Source organism: Nannospalax galili, unplaced genomic scaffold (genome assembly GCF_000622305.1).
Source record: "Nannospalax galili isolate Female #2095 unplaced genomic scaffold, S.galili_v1.0 scaffold45, whole genome shotgun sequence".
NCBI lineage: Eukaryota > Metazoa > Chordata > Mammalia > Rodentia > Spalacidae > Nannospalax > Nannospalax galili.
Window position 1 is genome coordinate 4,138,801 of NW_008355775.1, and position 19,315 is coordinate 4,158,115.

Below are 19,315 nucleotides of genomic sequence, written 5' to 3' on the forward strand. Positions count from 1 at the left end.
AGAATATTAAAAAAAGACAACTTTACACTTAGCAAACTATAGTTGAGTGAACAAGATCAACCACAAAAGATACTAGAAAGAAATAAGCATAAAGTATTGAATAAATGAATGCATTGTATATTATTATATTTTGTTCTCTATTACTATATATAGCAATGTGTATAATTGATATATCTGGTTACAAAATGCATAGTGATAGATCCATATATCATAGATTATGTAATGTGTATATATGTATATACAAATATACCAGATCCATTTGCTTGATATTATTCTATTTCTAATATCTTTTGTGCATATAAATACTGTCAATACTGAAATGATAATAGATGGTATCTATAGATTGTAGAATTTGATATGATTTTATTTTTTTACTTATCCCTTTCTAATTCCTTCTGAATAGTCTGAGTTTTTATGTCTATATATTTTTGCAGATAATAACATTTTCAAAATAGTTTACTTTTAAAAAGGAAAATTAGGGGCTGGAGAGATGGCTCAGCGGTTAAGAACACTGACTGTTCTTGCAGAAGACCCGGGTTCAAATCCCAGCACCCACATGGCCGCTAACAACTGTCCATAACTCCAGTTCTAGGGGATCTGACAGCCTCTTCTGTCCTCCGCAGGCATTGCATGACACAATAAAATATTTTTTTAAAAAAAGGAAAATTAGTTATTTCAATATCCTTAGCAAATTAAGTTTTTTAAATGGCATTATACTTCTGAGGAGGGAATAAGATGGCTTCTGCTGTGTAGACATGTTTTCTAAAATATTTTATCTACAAATGTTGGATAAAGTAGAATTTCTTTTATAACGAAGAATGTATATTAAGGATGTAAAAGTATAAATTTGATAAAATTAATATTATGTATAAAGATCATGAGAAACACTCAGTTGTAGAAACTTCAAAAGGAAATGTTTAAAGCACATGTTTTATAAATATTTACAATATTGCTTTTCATTTTTGTTTTACTAATTGATAGGCACTTGGAGGTGTCCCAGGAAGTCAGCCATTACTGCCCAGTGGAATGGACCCAACACGACAACAAGGTAATTAAAGTAGAAGTGAAATTGATGTGCTGAACCAATGAGGAAATTTTTTATTTTAAGAAAAATATAATTTTTATAAAATGTTCCACAATTTCTCCAAATGTAATTTCACAGGCAACATGGCTAAATGATTTATATTTTCAGCTAACTTAATTATACCTGATCATGAAGACAGAGATGACATAAAAACCAAAATACCTCAATGTCCAAAATTTCACATTTTAATTAGTAACTCCTGAAATCTTTTATGACTTCTGATAAGTAGAACGTTAGTGACCATGTCATTCATTATCGCCTCCGACTTTTTCAGATAGAGGGTTAGTGCACATGAAAGATGATAGGGGGAGCAAGCACTAACTAACCAGTAACTTCATTAGTTCAATAGTCCCAGTAATGTGGTCCTTCCTTAGAGGTATTTAGATATCACAGCTAGCTAAAGCTCTATTCCAAGGCTGTGAAAGAAGTAATTCCCCACAGGGTAGAGAGAAAATCTGAACCAAGGCATCAATAAAGAATATGTAGTAAATGATGGCCAGAGGTGGAAAAAATGGCTACAAAAGCCAAAATAAGATGGTGGCAGTCACTCAGATACTTGTTACACAAGGCATTGTTGCACTCTGCAAGGAGGAAGCTAACCTACTCCAGTACTTATGGGTATTCCATTGCTAATATCTTAATACTTCTTTTAGGACATCCAAATATGGGTGGGCCAATGCAGAGAATGACTCCTCCAAGAGGAATGGTGCCCTTAGGACCACAGGTAACTGATCAACACAGAAAGTTCAATGCTGAGCTATTTGCCTTCATCTTAAAAGACTGTATTATTTGCTAGTTTTTGTTATATACCTTAAAGTATTGATAGGCATTGGGGCTATGATATTGAATATATAGGTCTCATTTGAAAATTCTGAAATCCAAAGCATACTGGTTTCTATGCTTTATGTTATAAACAACTATGTATTTTATATTATAGATAAATTGCAGCAAATAATAAAACTTGCCTCTGGTTAGTAATCTTGTTGATAACTTTTAGTCACTATGCTTCTTAGGCTGGTAGGAATGTGTTCCTTGCACAATCACAGAGAGTATCTTATTTCTCCCATTTGGATTTGTAGTATTTTTGCTATTTGTTTCTAAGTAGTGTGAAGGAAATATAATGTCGTGGTGTAAATTTATCTCAGAAACCAGAAATACCTACTGTAATCTTTTAAAATAAGTACACAAAATGGAGTTAAAGAAAATCAATTGTAAATATCATGCATTTAAGCAAAAGCAGGAGTCATAAGAATGGTACAGTGGGAAAACTTGGAGTTAAAAATCATTTGGAATGGGAAGAATCTCATGACCTAGTTACATCATAACACCTGTATACACTTAAAAAGATAAGCTGTGCTTCTTGAAAGATAATGGGAAAACAGTTCTCACAAAAGACATTTCACCATGCAGATGCCACCCAATAACACACTGCTTCTGTCTTTTTTTAGTTGTATTATAGAAACAACCTCCGGAGTGTGGCTTATGCACAGACAAAATATACATACCTTTTTCATAAACATTACTTCTAGATTTTTAATTTTAAGGCAGATGTCAGGCATCTATGGGAATAACTGAAGTCTGAAACAAATATACCTACTGTCATGATTCTTGAAAATGTGGTTTAATCAGAGTGTATACACAGAACATAGTAAACATATCATTATCATTTATTGCATGGATAAAGACATAAAAATTTGCCTCCACTCAAGGCATATTTGTCTCCTTCTGTAACCTGTTTTAGCTCTAAGAAGAGCAATAACACATGATTTTTAAATTGATATCAATATACCTTCAACAGACAATGAACATTATTTTTATCCTGATACTAATTTGAAATCATTTTTTTACTTGCTTCTGTACTGAGAGATAGTTAATTAACCTGTGTGCTTAAATTCTGCAAGTTCCATAGAATTAGCAAAATTTTTCACTTAACTTATATAAGCATTTCAGGTTTCTCTGGAAATTTGAAGGCTAAGTAAGCTACATACAAGGAAGATTCTAAATCAGAAACAGGGTATAGGAATGGTGAAATGGCAATATATGACTTTCATAGAGAGAGAGAGTAAACCGATTCCATATATTCAAATACAGCATAGGTTTCAGATTTAGCTCAGTATAGCACAAAGCTTCATAGAAATTAAACTGTCCAATCAAGAAAGACATTTTGTAAAGTTTCCAAGCAGAGTCTGAACAGCCATTTTGTCAGGAACATTGCATTGGAAGAGAGATTAGACCAGATGGAATTGTATAGTTGCCATCAGCTTTAAAATTCAGTGATTCTAAATTAGCTTTTCCCATTCTGCCTTTGTTGATACCACTTGGAAAGCCTATTTCCATTCTTTCTTTTCTTCCTGATTTCTTTATGCTTTAGAATATTATTCACAAGATGAAAATATTTTGTATCTGTAAAGTATATATTATAGTGACTAATTCCGTATCATTTCTTATGACAACTCAGTTTAATTAGCCTATCATTTATTGAAGACCTACTATGTGTCAGCCATCATACTTGACCATTGAGTTTACAAAGATGAATAAAACAGATACTGTGTCTTTAAGGCACTTACTGTTTAGCAGGTGATGCAACTGCATCTAGAAAAACTATTATATAATACAGAAGCCTAGAAAACATTATATGTATGTACTCCATATAATACCTCAAGGAGAAATCACATGAAGTAATTCTGTTAGTGTTTAGTATGCATGGGAAGCTAAGTGAACGACCACTCGTGTATGTTTTATTAATATCTGTAAGAAAGAATTAATAGCTACAGTTCTTGAGTAGTGCCATTCTTTTATGTCATTAAGCATTGTGATGGTTTATATTTCATTTTATCCTCAACAAAGTCTATAAGGAAAGTAATATTGTTACCACACAGGTAAGAAAAATAAAGTTTAGAGAGTCTTTGACCCATATAAAGAAACGAAGAGCAGCTATTGTGGTCCACACCTATAATCCCAACATGCTAAAGGCTGAAGCAAGAGGAATGTAAGTCCAAGGCCAACCTGGACTACATAGGGAAACTGTCTTACAAAAAGACAGGGTGATGGAAAGGAATAGGGCTATGGCAATAGAGACTCAAATCAATGTATTTCTATGTGCAGAACTCTAAGGAAAATTAATGTTTTCCTTGATAAAACAAAATATTAGATTTTCTAAGACTTAGAAGTGAGGAGAAAAGGTAGCTCCATTTTCCTTGTGAAACATTTCTGACTTATTTATAGTTTCCATTTCCATAACTAATGTTTCACTCCAGAACCCCTTGCTAATTACTACCTTTGCTGTCACTAAAGCCATTCACCACCCTTTTAAGCAATGCCTCAAGTGTGGTTAGAAATGGTTCACCTATCCCATAACTTAAACTCAGATGTGTAAAACATTTCCTTAAATTGAAAGCAAATAAACAGTAAGAATAGCAGGTAACTAGGTAATTTAATTTTATTTATCAAGTATGTTTTACTTTCTAGAGTTAATGGACCTGCTTATGTTGATTTATTTCCTTGTCATCTTAATAGCTACTCAAAAATGTCCCAGTAAGATGAATTAGCATGAGCATAAAATGTTTTTTTTTTAATTTGGAAAAATCCAAGAGGCTAGAAAATGTATCAGAGCAGAAGATGAGGTTGAAAATTGTAGGAAACAAAGGCAGGAGGTGTAGGCTGGGCCTGGGTCATGATTAATCTCATGGAGATATGTTAAGGAGTGTAGGCTTATTTGACAGGTAGTCTGGGTCATCATCACTTTTAAGTGACATGGTTAATACTGAATTTTAGAAAAATGACTTGAGGCAATATGGAGAATAGATTAAGAAAGAGAAAGACTAAAACAGAAACCAATTAAGATAGTATAGTAGCTCCAGCACATGACAAAGGTTAAAGATAGGAAGGAGAAGACTATTTTAAGAGCTACTTCACAGGTAGAACCAATAAACTTTGACAACTGACCAAATATGGGAATTGAAAGAAAAGGAAAAGAACATCAAGGAACCTCTTGAAATGCTAGCATGGACTACTGTGTAGTCAATGATGCCATAGAATTAAAGGAAGAATAGATATAAAGAATCAAGCCATGAGCAGAAAATGTTCACTTGTAAGTGTGCTGAGCATGAGGTAGCTGCCAGAAAATACCTGCCACTGTGAAGTTTGATCTATGAGCTATCTACAAACTTAGTGAGACATGACAAAATAGATTTGGAAGTCAATGTAAATTTTCTTTTCAATAAATTGTAGCAGATAAGGTACCCATAAATGTGTATCTATTGAAAAGAATACTGTAGCTAAAACTTGAAGAAAAGCAACATTTAAAGTGATTTTTTTAATGAGTCAGCAAAATCAAGAGTCAGCAAAGTAAATTGAAAAATACTCAGAAGAGTAGAAGGGAGACTATCAGAAAACCAAATGTCTAAGTCATTTGGTAGTATCAGGTGTATTATGGTAATTACAAAATTAGCATTTGGGCTCTTTTGTCAACTAAAATAATATGTATATTAAAGCATCAAACTGATTTTCATCTCTTTGAATGTATATAGTAGATATTGCCTGAAGTTTTTTGGGTCATATAATTCATGCATGCACATGTTCACTATACTGTGGGTCTCATATAGTATGTGTATTTGTATGTATTAGTGCATTCTCATGTTGGAAGTCTTATTTTATGAATAGGAGTTTATAATTAACTTTCTTGGGCTGAGTTTACCTGTTATATTTCTTTTTACTTCATGTCCTTATTCTACTTCTGATAGTTTCAATCTTTTGAATAAATCATAAAGAATTATGCTTTATTCTTAAAAGTTACTGATGTACAAATATTAGAAAAGTAATAAACATGTGCTAAATATTACAATTTCATTCATTCCTGATCATTTAACATTCTTTAATGACTGTCCATATTCATGTAGTTTTTAAATGGAATGAACCAAAGTAATTGTTAAATTAGAAGCAAAAATACAAGAGTGGACCCTACAGAGAATGAATTACACAGGCCTTATCCAGTCAGAAGTTACGTAGGGAAATCATTAACCTGCTTTCCTTTCTTTCCCCCCTCCTCTTTGGTTTTGTTTTTTTGTTTTGTGGTAGTCTGACCCTTGGTTATCATTACAGAACTATGGAGGTGCAATGAGACCCCCACTGAATGCTTTAGGTGGCCCTGGAATGCCTGGAATGAACATGTAAGCAAAATGTTTTATTACTGTTTAGTGGAGTGTTCTTTCTTTTCTGTCTTCTGAAATCACATTGATTTGTAAAACATTCTAAGCAACTCCATCTCTATGCAGGATGAAAATGAACTGAACATGAGCTGCAGCTTGTATTTCATTTTCATGACATAATCTCATGTTCTTCCTCCTTTCCAACCTTCAATATTTTTTCCATTTTAAGTGCCATAAATCACAATTTTTAGCCTGTTCTTTTTAATAATTACGTAGTCTTTATATAGTCTACATGAATCAATAAATCGATGCTAACACCAGAACCATGTTCTAACTCTCAAGAAGTAGCTAACTGAGAATTTTTTGCTCATGTTAATAGGTTTATTTTGATGCCTGATAATGGAGTTATGAATGCCCATAAACACATATGTTTACTTTTGCTGTTTTGGGACCACTGTCAACACACAAGTATTCTCTTTGATAGTGTATTCTAGATTAAAGAACTGCCATATAGGATGAATTCTCTTCTGAAAAAGTAAGATGTATCTGGGTGAGGATTAAGCTGAAGCTGTTTGTTTTATTGGCATGACCTTTCCAGTTCAAAGAGAGTAGTTTGTTTTGTTGTCAAATAGATTGCAATTTGTTAAGGAATTTTTATTTATTTTATACTATCCAGTTTCCCTCAAAGATCCATAGATATTATTAATGACTTTTATTAATTCACCAGAGGATCACTAGTGTGATGTGGTCTAAAGCAAGCTTATCAGAAATAAAGTATTCCATGTTGGTTTGTATCTCCTCAAATGTGCTTTCTATCAGTTGGTGTTTTTGCCTCCTTACATATTGAATGAAAGAACTCTGCCATCATTTGGTAGCACTGAAGATGTACTGTGAAATAAGTTCTTTTGATGTATGTAGGGTTTTTTAAGTTTTTAAGACCATTTTCGTAGGATGCAATTTTCACTAAAACTGAAAATAGGTTAATAAGTGGATACCAGCCAGACTCAAAACTAACAGAACAAAGTTAGAAAAGTAGGTCAAATTTTTCTAATACATCTTTTTAACTCTTAAAATAAAAATGGATAGACATGAAGCCTGACTCCTAAATTCCTCAAAGGCTTACCCTTTTATTAATGGTTGCTACAAAAGGATTGCATGATATTTTATGCTTATGTCAAAAGCTAAAGCTCTTAACCAGTAGGTTGAAGAAATATATTTTACCTGAGATTCTCACTTTAAAATTCAATATGTTTGAATACCATGATCAACCAAGCTATCATTAAATGACAACATATCTAATATCATTTGATATAGTACTTGTGTTATATTTGGCCACACAGCCAATTTCACATAAACCTGATTTTGTTGGTACACAGTAAAAAAAATATTTTTATGTGACTTGAAAGTCTCTTAAAATTTTTTAGTTTCTTCTCATATGTATGCTTACGCATTTACATGAGTACTGTTAATTCCCTAACTATAAAGACTAAAAATATGACTGAAATGCTTTTCTAAACCTTTTTTTTAAATATCTGTGAGTGTTTTGCCTGCATGTATGTATGTGCGCCATGTGCATGCAGTGCCCACAAAGACAAGAAATGGGCATTGGATTCCCTAGAACTGGAGTTACAGGCATTTGTTAGCCACCTTGTGTGTGTTGAGAACTGAACCTGTTTCCTTTACAAGAGCAACCAGTGCTCCTAACAGCTGAGCCATTTCTCTAGCCCCATTGATATTCCTAGTAATAATAATAATAATAATAATAATAATAATAATAATAATTGCTATTTGGATAATAATAATAATAATAATAATAATAATAATAATAATAATAATAATAATAATAATAATAATAATAATCTTTGGAGTCTTCTATCATTTTTCATTTGTATTAATTAGGATTCTCTTAGAGACAGTGAACATGTAGATACATATTTAAGCATAGCAAATACTTTCCTCTGACAGGAAAACTTTCCAGGAATAAAGTTCCAGTCAGAAAGGATAATTATTAGCCCCTAACAAATCAAAAGTAAACTTAAATATAAAAATAAAACACATTTTTATTTTCATTGAAATTAGTAAATTTAATTAGAATTCATAAGTTATTATCTTTAAAACAAATAATTATAACTGACACTTTTGGCTTTCTTCATGCCTTGCCAGGCGTGGTGGCACACGCCTTTAATCCCAGCACTCAGGAGGCAGAGGCAGGCAGATCTCTATGAATTTGACCCTAAAATGATGTAATATATTGGCAGGCACTGGCATAGATAACCTTTTTTTTCAAGATTTACTTTTTCTACTACCTTCAATTAAAATTATGAAAACAAGTATTTTATATCAATAAAAGGTTTATTGAGATATAATTCACATACCATATAATTCACCCTCTTAAAGGCTACACTGACTTTTGACAGATGACTATGCTGATAGCTTAATAATGCAATGAAAGCTTTCTGTCTCAATGATATTGGGAATAAGACTAATACAAGATTCAGTTCATCTCAGCAATAACTAAACCATCATTAGTACTAAAAGATAAGTTGATACATAATAAATAGTAACTTTTTTAAAAAAATCAAATTTAGATACCATTCATTTGTAGTTTAAAAGTGATACTTTTACATAAACATTTTACAAATAATTTCATATTGAATGACATATAGGTGGCTCTTTTACTGATGTCATAGATTATGTGTATTACTGTTCTATTCCCAAACTAGTATAATGCTTTAGGTATATGTATATGCTGTTATAGGTGATTACCATTTTGTTTATAAAATAAATAATAATAAAATTAACTAAACAAGACTTTCGTGGGATAATTTTTTCATTCAAGAAAAATCTATTAAGATGAATACAAGTAATTTCAGTACTTCAACTAAAATTGTGCATGGTAACTGAATTATAAACATTAATATTCTATAATATGTTATTTATTGTGAAGCAATTGAGGTACAAATTAAAATTTAATTTATCACATCATTTTGTAGGGGTCCAGGTGGTGGTAGACCTTGGCCAAACCCAACAAATGCCAATTCAGTGAGTATATATATTTTGTACTTTGTAATATTCAGTAACAAAAAAAAACCCAAACACTATTGCTTCAGGAAGGTTTGCAATGTGTTTTATTAAGTTTTTTAAAATAGTTACTCAAAAAAAGTAGTTTTATTTATTTCTTTTTGGAAAAATGTGCCTATTTTTTTTTACCTCAAGGGTTAACCTAAACATGTGTTCTATGTCAGTTAACAGATTTTCAAAAGTAAAGATAGAAATAGTGTGGTTTAAGTATAATACAATAGCCTACATAGCAATCTATATTTATCATAAAGTAGTTTGATCTTCTATAATAGCTATAAGAATCATTAAGTTGCCAGATATGAAGAATTCAAATAGGAAAACCAATTACTATGATTATATATTTATTATGCTTCGGTTTGCTTGCTTGTCACCTAGAAAGCAGGCGCACATTTACCTGCCATCTGCTAACTAAATTCCATCCTTGTAGATTTCTGTACCTGACATTCTGGAGTTTTTCTTATATGTTTGTGCCAGTGGTTTAATGCACAGGTTTTTTTTTTCTCCTAATGATGACACAAATATATGCACCAGTTGAAAATCAAGCTAGCAATTTTTAAATTTATATTATTTTAGTTTTATGATCCTGGAGATGCTTTCTTTCATCTTTGAAATGATAAGTACTTCAGAATACTTATGCGAGTGAAGCCTGCTATCTGCATTTGTATTTGTGTATCACACAGATGCTTGTGACAAGGGACTTAGTGAGGGCTAAAAAGCCATGGGCTCCACATATGAACTATGACCATCAACAGAAGGGATGCCTTTTGCTGACTATGCAATGGTACTTTAGTTTACTAGTATTCCCTGAATGCTCAGTAAATATGACAATTATTGAATGCCTAAGGTTAATTTAAAACTTAAAGTTAAAAAATAAGATGTGTGTATATAAGAAAAATCATCATAAATACATTGCTACTCCAAATCAAAAGTCAATTTTTTCTCAAGTAAATAATTCATATTTATAGATTCCCCTGGAACTGGAGTACAGACAGTTGTTAGTGACCATGTGGGTGCTGGGATTCAAACCCAGATCTTCTGCAAGAACAGTCAGTGCTCTTAACCACTGAGCCATCTCTGCAGCCCAAAAATTTCACTTTGAAAATTGTTTTGATTTATTTATTTTTATGTGTATGAGTGTTGTGCCTACAGGTTTGTAAGTACACCCCTGTCATGCAGTGTCTGCAGAAGACAGAAGAGGGTGTTGCATCCCTTGGAACTAGAGTTAGAGATGGTTGTGAGCTTCCATGTGGGTACTGGGATTCAAATCTGGGTCTTCGGCAAGAACAGCCAGTGTTCGTAACTACTGAGCCATCCCTCTCCAGCCTCAGGATTTCACTTTAAAATGGAATCTAGCTTGCAACTCAAAATTCATTTCTTTTATGCTATTAAAATGCTCATTGGGATACCGGACAAAAATACTTTTTTGTTTGTTTTGGTTTGGTTTGGTTGTTGTAGTTTTGGTTTGTTTTTGTTTGTGGATTTTATTGTTTAGTTTTTGTTTTGGTAATGATGAAATCTCTGATAACTTTCCAGAGTCTGGAAAGAATTATTTTTACCTACCATGTTTGGTGAAACTCGATGAAAAGCCAAAGCCCATACCTTATTTTAACCTAAAAGGAAGAAAACCCTGTCCCTTCCTCAGTCTGTACAGGCATCCATCCATCTACTGTTTGTTGCAGGCAGCCAGAGAACAATTCATGCTACTACATCCATCAGCACTTCCTTTGATGTACTCATCCTTAGAGTGTAGCCAAAAAGCCACATAGGAAAGTGGACAGCATTTGGGAAGCTGATACAGAAGAAGGTGTGTTGTGCTTGTGGAGTGTGTTTTCCAAGTAAAGCATATTAACTAGGGGTAGACTTGAGAAGCAAGCTCTACATTCTGATGAATTCAGCTTTCGAGAGCCATCTCTTCAGGACTGATCTGAACACTGTGGGCACAAGATGTCTTGTATCAGATCAGCAGTTCTGCATTATGTTAGACCCCAAGAAATGCTAGGAACTAAAGTGAGAAATGTTCACATTGAACAGCTCTCAGTGATCAGTAAAGAATGAGCATTTGGTCAGCACAAACGCAGGCAAGCAAAAACTGAAAGTGAGCCTCCTGTTAATATATGCCACATACAGAAACATCTACCCTCACTCAAAGAATATGTATCAGGAAAAGAAATGAGAGGAAATGTGTGGTTTTCTTTCCAGAGCGAGAAAGAGGGCATCATCCTATGCATACAGAAGAAAAGTATTCCTCTACCTCTTCATTTTTATCTTTTTAATTAATCCTATTGGACATTTTATGTGAAATATAGGGTACAGCTAGAGAGGGGGGAATTAAGGATAAAGAAAAGGAGAAAGTTGTGGATGGTTACAAGGTATTGAATTCCAGCATCCGGGAAGGTGCTAATAATGTAACTGAGCTAGAAACAGAGGTAAGGAAGCAGGTTTAGAAAGACGGTAGACAGTCTGGTTTTGTTCGAAGTGTTAAATTTGGTATGATTTTAGAACATCTTCCTTGGTTCTTCCACCATGCTCAATGTATGTCTTTATTACTGCACTGAACATATTATATTATATTAAATTTGTCTTACTCTTCCATAGTTAGCTACTTTTTCTGCTTTCTTCAGTGACTGCTGTAATTCTCGATTATTTTTATTGTGTCCCTTGCTTTAGCTTTGGCCTCTTTTCTACTATCTAAAATTATCTCATATTTACAGAAGAAAAAAGTAAAGTCCATTAGACTCAAATTTCTTCAGATTCTGCCCCTCATGTCTAATATCATCAGGTATCATCTCTCCTGTCCTCTTACCTCACAAATAGTAATGCTCTTTCTTCACATAGCAAGTCCTTTATCTGTTCTCATTAATCTGGTCCATGTTGCTTTTCCGTAACCTGCTTATTTGCTCCCCGAAAGGCTCCAATTCATCCCATTCACTTGACCAGAACTTTAATGCTATGATAAAGAGCAATGTTCCAAGGTGAACTTAAACCCCTTGTCCACTGCTTCTAAAGAGTTGGGGAGGGATTGAATGATAGGAAACCTTTCGCTATTTTCCAGGTCTCCAACCACACCCATGTCTTCATTCCTGTACTCCCTCCCTGCCATTCCACTAGGTGAGGGACCCCTAAGCCATCTCTATCACTGCATGGTAGTGCAGGGCCTAAATTGCAGGTGATTATTGAAAACCTGTTGAAATGACTTCCCAGCACCTCCATTTCTGTAGAAGTCCTGTTCTCAAGGTTCCTGTGGACCTACTTAACAACCAAACATGACACTTCCTTTTGTCTTCATGATATCTGATGAGTGAAATATTTAGCTGCTTAGCTTTAAGTGTTCATTTCTTTTCTTTCTTGAAGGCATAGTAAAGAACTTAATGATTTTAATGTGTGGCTGGAAGACAAAATATCTACTCAGGATGACATAATCACCATGAGGGCCTGCTGACAAGAGTCAAACAAGTCAAAAATTCAGGAATTTTCTGAGATGTGTGTTGATAAATTACTAGTAAACTATCTCTTAAAAATTCACCTGTTTCTCTCCTCCTGTTTGGGCTCTTGTTTAATTGAGTTGACATGGATCCTGTGCTCGATGCCACCATTGCCACAAGTGCACATGTGCAAGCTTCCAGTGACCTGAAAGCCTCTGCTTCCCTGTGTTCATCAACCAACCCTAGCTTTTACACTCCTTCTGCCCCCTCTTCCACAATGATCCCTGAGCCATGGATGGATAAGACTCCAGTGGACATATTTATACTGACCCTGAATGACTAGGACTTAACATGTATGGAAGAATACATGAGGTTCAGTGGGGGTTGGGAGAGGCATGGATAGGGGTGGTCTAAATTTAATTAAGAACTGGTGTATGAATTTACAAAAGCTTGAATTTATTTATATATATATATATATTCATCTGCTAGATGCTTTATTTGTATAGGCTACTAATTTGAAATTTTCTGATTTTCTGGTTTTAGCTGCACAGTATATATCTTTCTTTCTGATTATAGAATAGCTCATTAGTATCAAGCAGTGTATACAACTGACCTAAAAACAATTTAACTCAAACTTATACCTTTGAATTTCTCTTGACTAAAATCTTTATTTTTCTTGTTAACTCAGATAATATTATAGTTGCTTGGTTTGGCTTTTTTTAAAGCAATTAAACAGATATAAATTTCTTTAGATTTAACTATCCTTTGTGCTACATTTTAAACTTGATAAAAGACAAGAATCAGATTCATTTAGTTCAGTCTAAGTCTGCCACATGAATCAAAATAATTGTTTTGTCCTGTTCATGTTCCAGATACCATACTCCTCAGCATCTCCTGGGAATTATGTCGTAAGTAAATTTGGGTTTGTTTGCTCATAAGAACTGATGTTACATTTTGTTTGAGCACTGAAATAGTTGTCCAGATGTTAAGAAGAGCCCCTGTGTATTGGCCAAGAAGTGAACATCTTGAGTTGTTTCATCTGCCAACCTCAGTACATATGTTGATATTCATTAGCGAAACAGTTATCAATCTGGCTAGAAGTGCCCTGAGTATTCTGTTTTATTTTAGCATATGTTTCTGGAAACCAAAACAATACTCTCTATCCACTCATGAAGAGAGCCATCCCCAGTTATACAATGATATGCTTGAATTCACAGTTCTCCACAAGAATAATGCTTTCACCAGCTCCCCAGCCCCTGTCCTCACACTTAAAGGCTAAGAAGACATTAAACTTTCTCCCAGCCACAAAATGGATCAGTCAGCAGAATAAAGACTAGTAATTTGGAAGAAGCTTTTAGGGTTTTTTGTTGTTGTTGTTGTTGTTATTCTTAGACAATGAAAATACTGATTTCCTTGTCACTGTCTAATGTGTTAACATTTCTAATAATTTATGTAGACCTAAAGTCAAATTAGTAGGTTTTAAGCAAATCTTTGAAATCACAAATAATCTTTTAGCCATCACCACTTCATGATCCTTGCTACATCTCAATAAAGACTATATAAAAGACAGTGTTTCACAATATTTAGTTGAAAATGCTTAACAGAAAAGCACGGATAAAATGAATAGTACACTCTTCCTGAAGTAATTTTCAGAGGCTATGGCCAACTATGGTGCAATAAAGAAGAGCACACAGGAAGAGAATCAATGAGCATTTTACCCCAAGAAATACTGCTGTATTAACATAGCAAAAAGCACATGCTGCTTAGGACCTGTGAATTTAGTACCTTGTGTTCCTATAAGCTATACTAGCTAAGAAAGTAAAATTTTTCACATTTTGTATGAAATCAAAAGTGAAAATAAGAAAAATAGAGTAATTTTTTTTCTTCAAGTCACTTAAGCTTGTTACAAAATGTTATGAAATTATGTGCTTTCATTTAAAAAGAAATTTTATCTGTCTACTCAGGGCAGATGCGTTTATTATTGGAAATAGCTGGTAGACTGTATGACACACTCAGAATGAAGTAAAAATATTAGCCACTTGAGAATCAATTTGGTCACTGCAAGTAGAGCGCCTGAAAAATTCTAAAACTCATTCCTTAGCATCCATTTTGGATGTCTGAATTGACTGAGAGTTTACCTAATTGTGCTTCCGTTTGGTTGTGGAGCAGCAGCCCCGTAGTCCCCAGCACTAGTCAGCACCACCTCTCACCTCCAGTTGTGGTAGCTAGCACATCATCTTCTAGAAGTGTTGCAGTTGAGGCTGACAGAAGAAGGGAATAGCATTAGTGGGTTTTAATATAATCTCTACATGTGTATCTTTTAGCTTCTGAAGATATTTGCTACATGAATGTCTTTTCAGTTTATCCTGAAAACCAGCACAAAATCTAAGAAAATTATATAAGCAATCACAGTACACATGAATTATTTCTATTTTATGGATTTGTAAAAGTCTTATTAAGTGGTTTCTCCTTAACCTCATTATACCTGATGTGATTAAGTCATGAATATTAAATCACTGTTACATGCTCATTGTTTTTGGAAACTTGTCAAAACAATCTCAACATAGTTAAGCTAAATTATGTTTTGCATAATATTGAAATGATTGTGCATTCAAAGAAAATGAATTATGAAGAAAATATATTTGCTGTTATTTTCAAATTGATTATTATAGAGATAAATATAACCTTTTTATGTTTTTCCTTACACTGTTTAATGAAATGCTTTATTTTTACTGAAATTTTGTGTAATTATTTAGGGTCCTCCAGGAGGTGGAGGGCCACCAGGAACACCCATCATGCCTAGTCCAGCAGGTATTGTCATCAAACTAGCTATATGGGCATTTGACTATTTAGTATAAAACTGCAAAATACAGAAATTGTTTTGAAGTAAAGTTAGTAGTATTAATTATCTCAGTATGGTAACTTCCTAGTGTGGCAACTAGGAAGAGAGCTTTTAATAACTTCTGCCCAGTTACTTAAGCATTTAGAAAATGGAAAAAAAATTTAGTCAGTATGAAAAATTTGTTGATTTGTATGAATTGTCCAGTAATTTAACTTACATAAAGAACCTTTAAAATTGGAAAAGAGCCATATAAATGTTCCTTTAAACTGAAAAGGATCCATATCCCACAACTTGGAAAATCTACGTGAGTAAAACATTAAAGGCACAGACCCATTAGGTTTAAAATAACAAACCAGCCCCCCCACACACACACATCTATCATCTTACTACACTGCATACAGTGTTTACCCTACATGTCTATAGGAATTTAATAGTTAATAAATTTACTAAATAGTGTTAAGAGTTTTAATCTTCTAAACTAAGATATACTTCAATATGTCCATAGTCATTAAATATGATTATTTCAACTTGCTGTAGCCTTTTTTCTTGAGACTCTAGTACAGACTATTAAGTGTGTTTGGGGATTAGTTTTTGGAATTTAAATCATCAAAGATACCATAGTAAATTCTCTGCTAACTTATATCAAGGGCCATTACATAATTCAAAACATATAACAGTATAATCCTAGTACTAGAAATGACTGGAGGTACAATCCCAGATTTCTATCCAAGAATGCTCATTTATTATTGTAAGTAGAAAACAAATTAATCATTATTACTAACCCAATTCTAGTGAAATTATTAATTTTAAGGTATATGATGGAATATAGTTAAAATTTAAGGCACTATAAACGATATTGTTAAAGCTGGGCATGGTGGCACATGTATTTAATCCTAGCACTCACTCGACAGGCAGAGGCAAGTGGATCTCTGTGAAATTGAAGCCAGCCTGGTCTATATAGTGAGTTTCAGGCCAGCTACAAGGGAGACTCTCCCTAAAAAAAAAAGAAAGAAAAAAAAGGATTTTTTAATGATGTGAAAAATAAATGCTCATGATTCAGTACAATATTATCATAGTTTTACTTATTGATTTACTTTATTTTAATTATGTGTACTTATGTGTATCTCTTTGTGGGTATATGTAAGTGAATGAAGATGCCCACAAAGACCAGAGGATAGTCTTGGATCCTCTGGAGCTGGAATAACCAGCCATTGTGAGCTGTATATGTGGTGCTGGGAACCAAACTTTGGTCCTCTGCAAGAGCAGTATGTACTCTTAACCACTAAGCTATCTTCTCTCTAGCTCCACAGTGTGTGTGTGTGTGTGTGTGTGTGTGTGTGTGTGTACGCATGCACATGCTATAGAGGGGGGATTTTAAAAGTATAAAAAAATGATTGCTTCTAGGTAATAAAATGAATGGGAAATTTCTATAATTAGAAATAATTTTTAGCTTGCCTCACTGTTAAATCAAGTCATTATCTTAATAATACCAGTAAATAATATTTTTATTTGAACTTTTCACTTAAAAAACAAATTTGTTTATAAAATATTACTTTAGTTTCAGTATTTGCACTATATCCAAAAATATTCCATCATCTCCATCTTCAAAATATCAACACTTAAAATGAAGTTGAATTCATTGGAGATAGAGTTATATGCACAGATCATGAACCCTGCATTTCCCTTCCTGTGTTGTAAAGTCTGTGTTTAATTGTGAAGGTAGTATATGGAACAACACTAATCTGGAAGGCGGTAGTACTCTTGTTCCCTCTCAAAAGTATTTTTACTTGCCTTTTTGCTTAATTTTAGTAGCTTCATCCTGTGTCATAGTCCCTCCTCTAATGATAAGCCAGTATCCACACTCCCAGAAGAACCACTGTATTGTAAAGCTTTCTCTGAATAAAAAGCAATCAGATATTTTTTTCTAGAAAACTGTCCTTATTCCTCTCCATGTTTTTTTCCCTTTTTCAGATGAAATTATATTCTTAGTTGGTCTTAAAAATGATGAGTTCATCTCTTACATATTTAAAATATGTTGCCCATTTTTCATCAAAAGTAAAGCTAAAACAGTTGAAAACCCATTTAAAGTTTTTGTATATTTAAAAAGCAATCCAATAATTTCTGACATATAATTGCATGTGAGAGAATTTATTCCACACATTAACTTGGAGACATTTGTTGTCTGAGACACACGGGATAAGTAAGACATAGCCCCTTTCCTCCTGTCAGTGAGTTCTTCATAGCCAGCTATAAGCAGAAGAGAAGACAGCCAACTGAATGTTAACTGGGATGCCAGGCAGACGTCATTAGACGGAGCACAAATGCACTTGGAAACCTCAAGAAAAATCTTCATGGAAGAAATAACCTTTGAAATAGGCCTTGAATAGTGACTAGAATTTTAGTTAAGTTGGAACTGGGGAGAAGATGCATGGAAGAAGAAGGATAAAAAGCATGGCGATGGGAAAGATTGATGATAGATGGGAAGAAAATAAGTAACTTAAATTGATAGAAGTATAGTTTAAAGACATGAAAAAGTTACAGCCACAAAATAAAAAGATATCAGCCCGAGGGGACGCATTGCAATTTATTCAATAACATGATATATTCATTTAGAAGTTAACTAGTACTGTGATTCATACAGTGCTGTTGGGAAACAATGAATAAATAATATCACACTTACTCTGTAAATGGTATTCACTAAAATCATAAACTAATATCCAAAGAGTAATCACACAAAAAAGCAAAAGTAATTATCTATTTTTCTCTATGGTCACTGCCACAAGAAAGCAGATTATTTTTACCTGCTGTCTCAAATCAGCACAAACCACATTTTTTCAAATACTTGTTTAGTTTCAAAATAAAGGTCTATTGTAACACATTTAATAAAACTGTATAATTGTAATAAAATAGGAAACTACATTTCATAATTGATATTTCTTCAAAGTAAAATACTTGGCTTTCACTCTAGGTTTACTTTGTAAAAAATATATTTGGAGATGAGATGTAAATTTTTAAATATTACAAAATCTTTCATATATTTATAGACATATGCAGTGAAGTTATTTTGTTATAATCAAGAATGAATAAATGAAAAAAAATAACAAAAATTTACTGAAAGCTGTGTGTGGTGGTTCATGTCTATAATTCAGCACTTGGGAGACTGAGACAGCAGGATTGCTCTAGGTTCAAGTTTAGCCTGGGCGACAAAGTGAGTTCCAGGCCAGCCAGAGCCATAAGTCAAGACCCTGTCTCAAAAGAAAAGTGTTTGGTAGAGGAATTTGGCTTTGCCTTCAAGCAAGACAATTCTTTTCTACTCCTATTATAATCTCTCTTTTAAAATTAAGTCAGTATAGGGCTAGAGAAATGGCTCAGCACTTAAGAGCATTGGCTGTTGTTGCAGAGGACTCAGGTTCGAGACCTAGTACCCACACGGCAGCTAACACCTGTGCAAAACTCCAGTTCCAGGGGATCCGATGCCCTCTTCTGACGTCCATGGGCATTGCATGACACTAGTGCATTTACGTACATATAGGCAGTGCACTTATACACATAAAATAAAAAGTACTAAAATATTTTTAATTAAATCAGTATATCACACTAGTTTTATCCTTAAAATACATTTTAATTTCTACATAGAAAATCTAAGAAAATAATGTAAACTGAAAAACTATCGAATCTGAATTTTAAGAAATTTTTGATATATATATATATACATGTCATTACAGAATTAAAAATAATT

General features: G+C 33.3%; 1 protein-coding gene across 7 annotated transcripts in view; it reads left to right on the forward strand.

Annotated features, from left to right (window-relative positions):
- Nucleotides 1-19,315, forward strand: part of Ssbp2 (single stranded DNA binding protein 2) — a 393,489-nt gene that overhangs the window by 349,359 nt on the left and 24,815 nt on the right. For 4 of the 7 annotated variants that reach the window (XM_008853302.3, XM_017803241.2, XM_029556230.1 and 1 more), the window contains 6 exons: nt 982-1,048; nt 1,738-1,808; nt 6,161-6,252; nt 9,225-9,273; nt 13,607-13,642; nt 15,491-15,545. In XM_008853302.3, coding sequence (XP_008851524.1) covers nt 982-1,048; nt 1,738-1,808; nt 6,161-6,252; nt 9,225-9,273; nt 13,607-13,642; nt 15,491-15,545 — 370 coding nt within the window. The remainder of the gene's footprint in view (nt 1-981; nt 1,049-1,737; nt 1,809-6,160; nt 6,253-9,224; nt 9,274-13,606; nt 13,643-15,490; nt 15,546-19,315) is intronic. The other 3 variants (XM_008853304.2, XM_008853303.3, XM_008853305.3) reach the window with 1 other exon arrangement.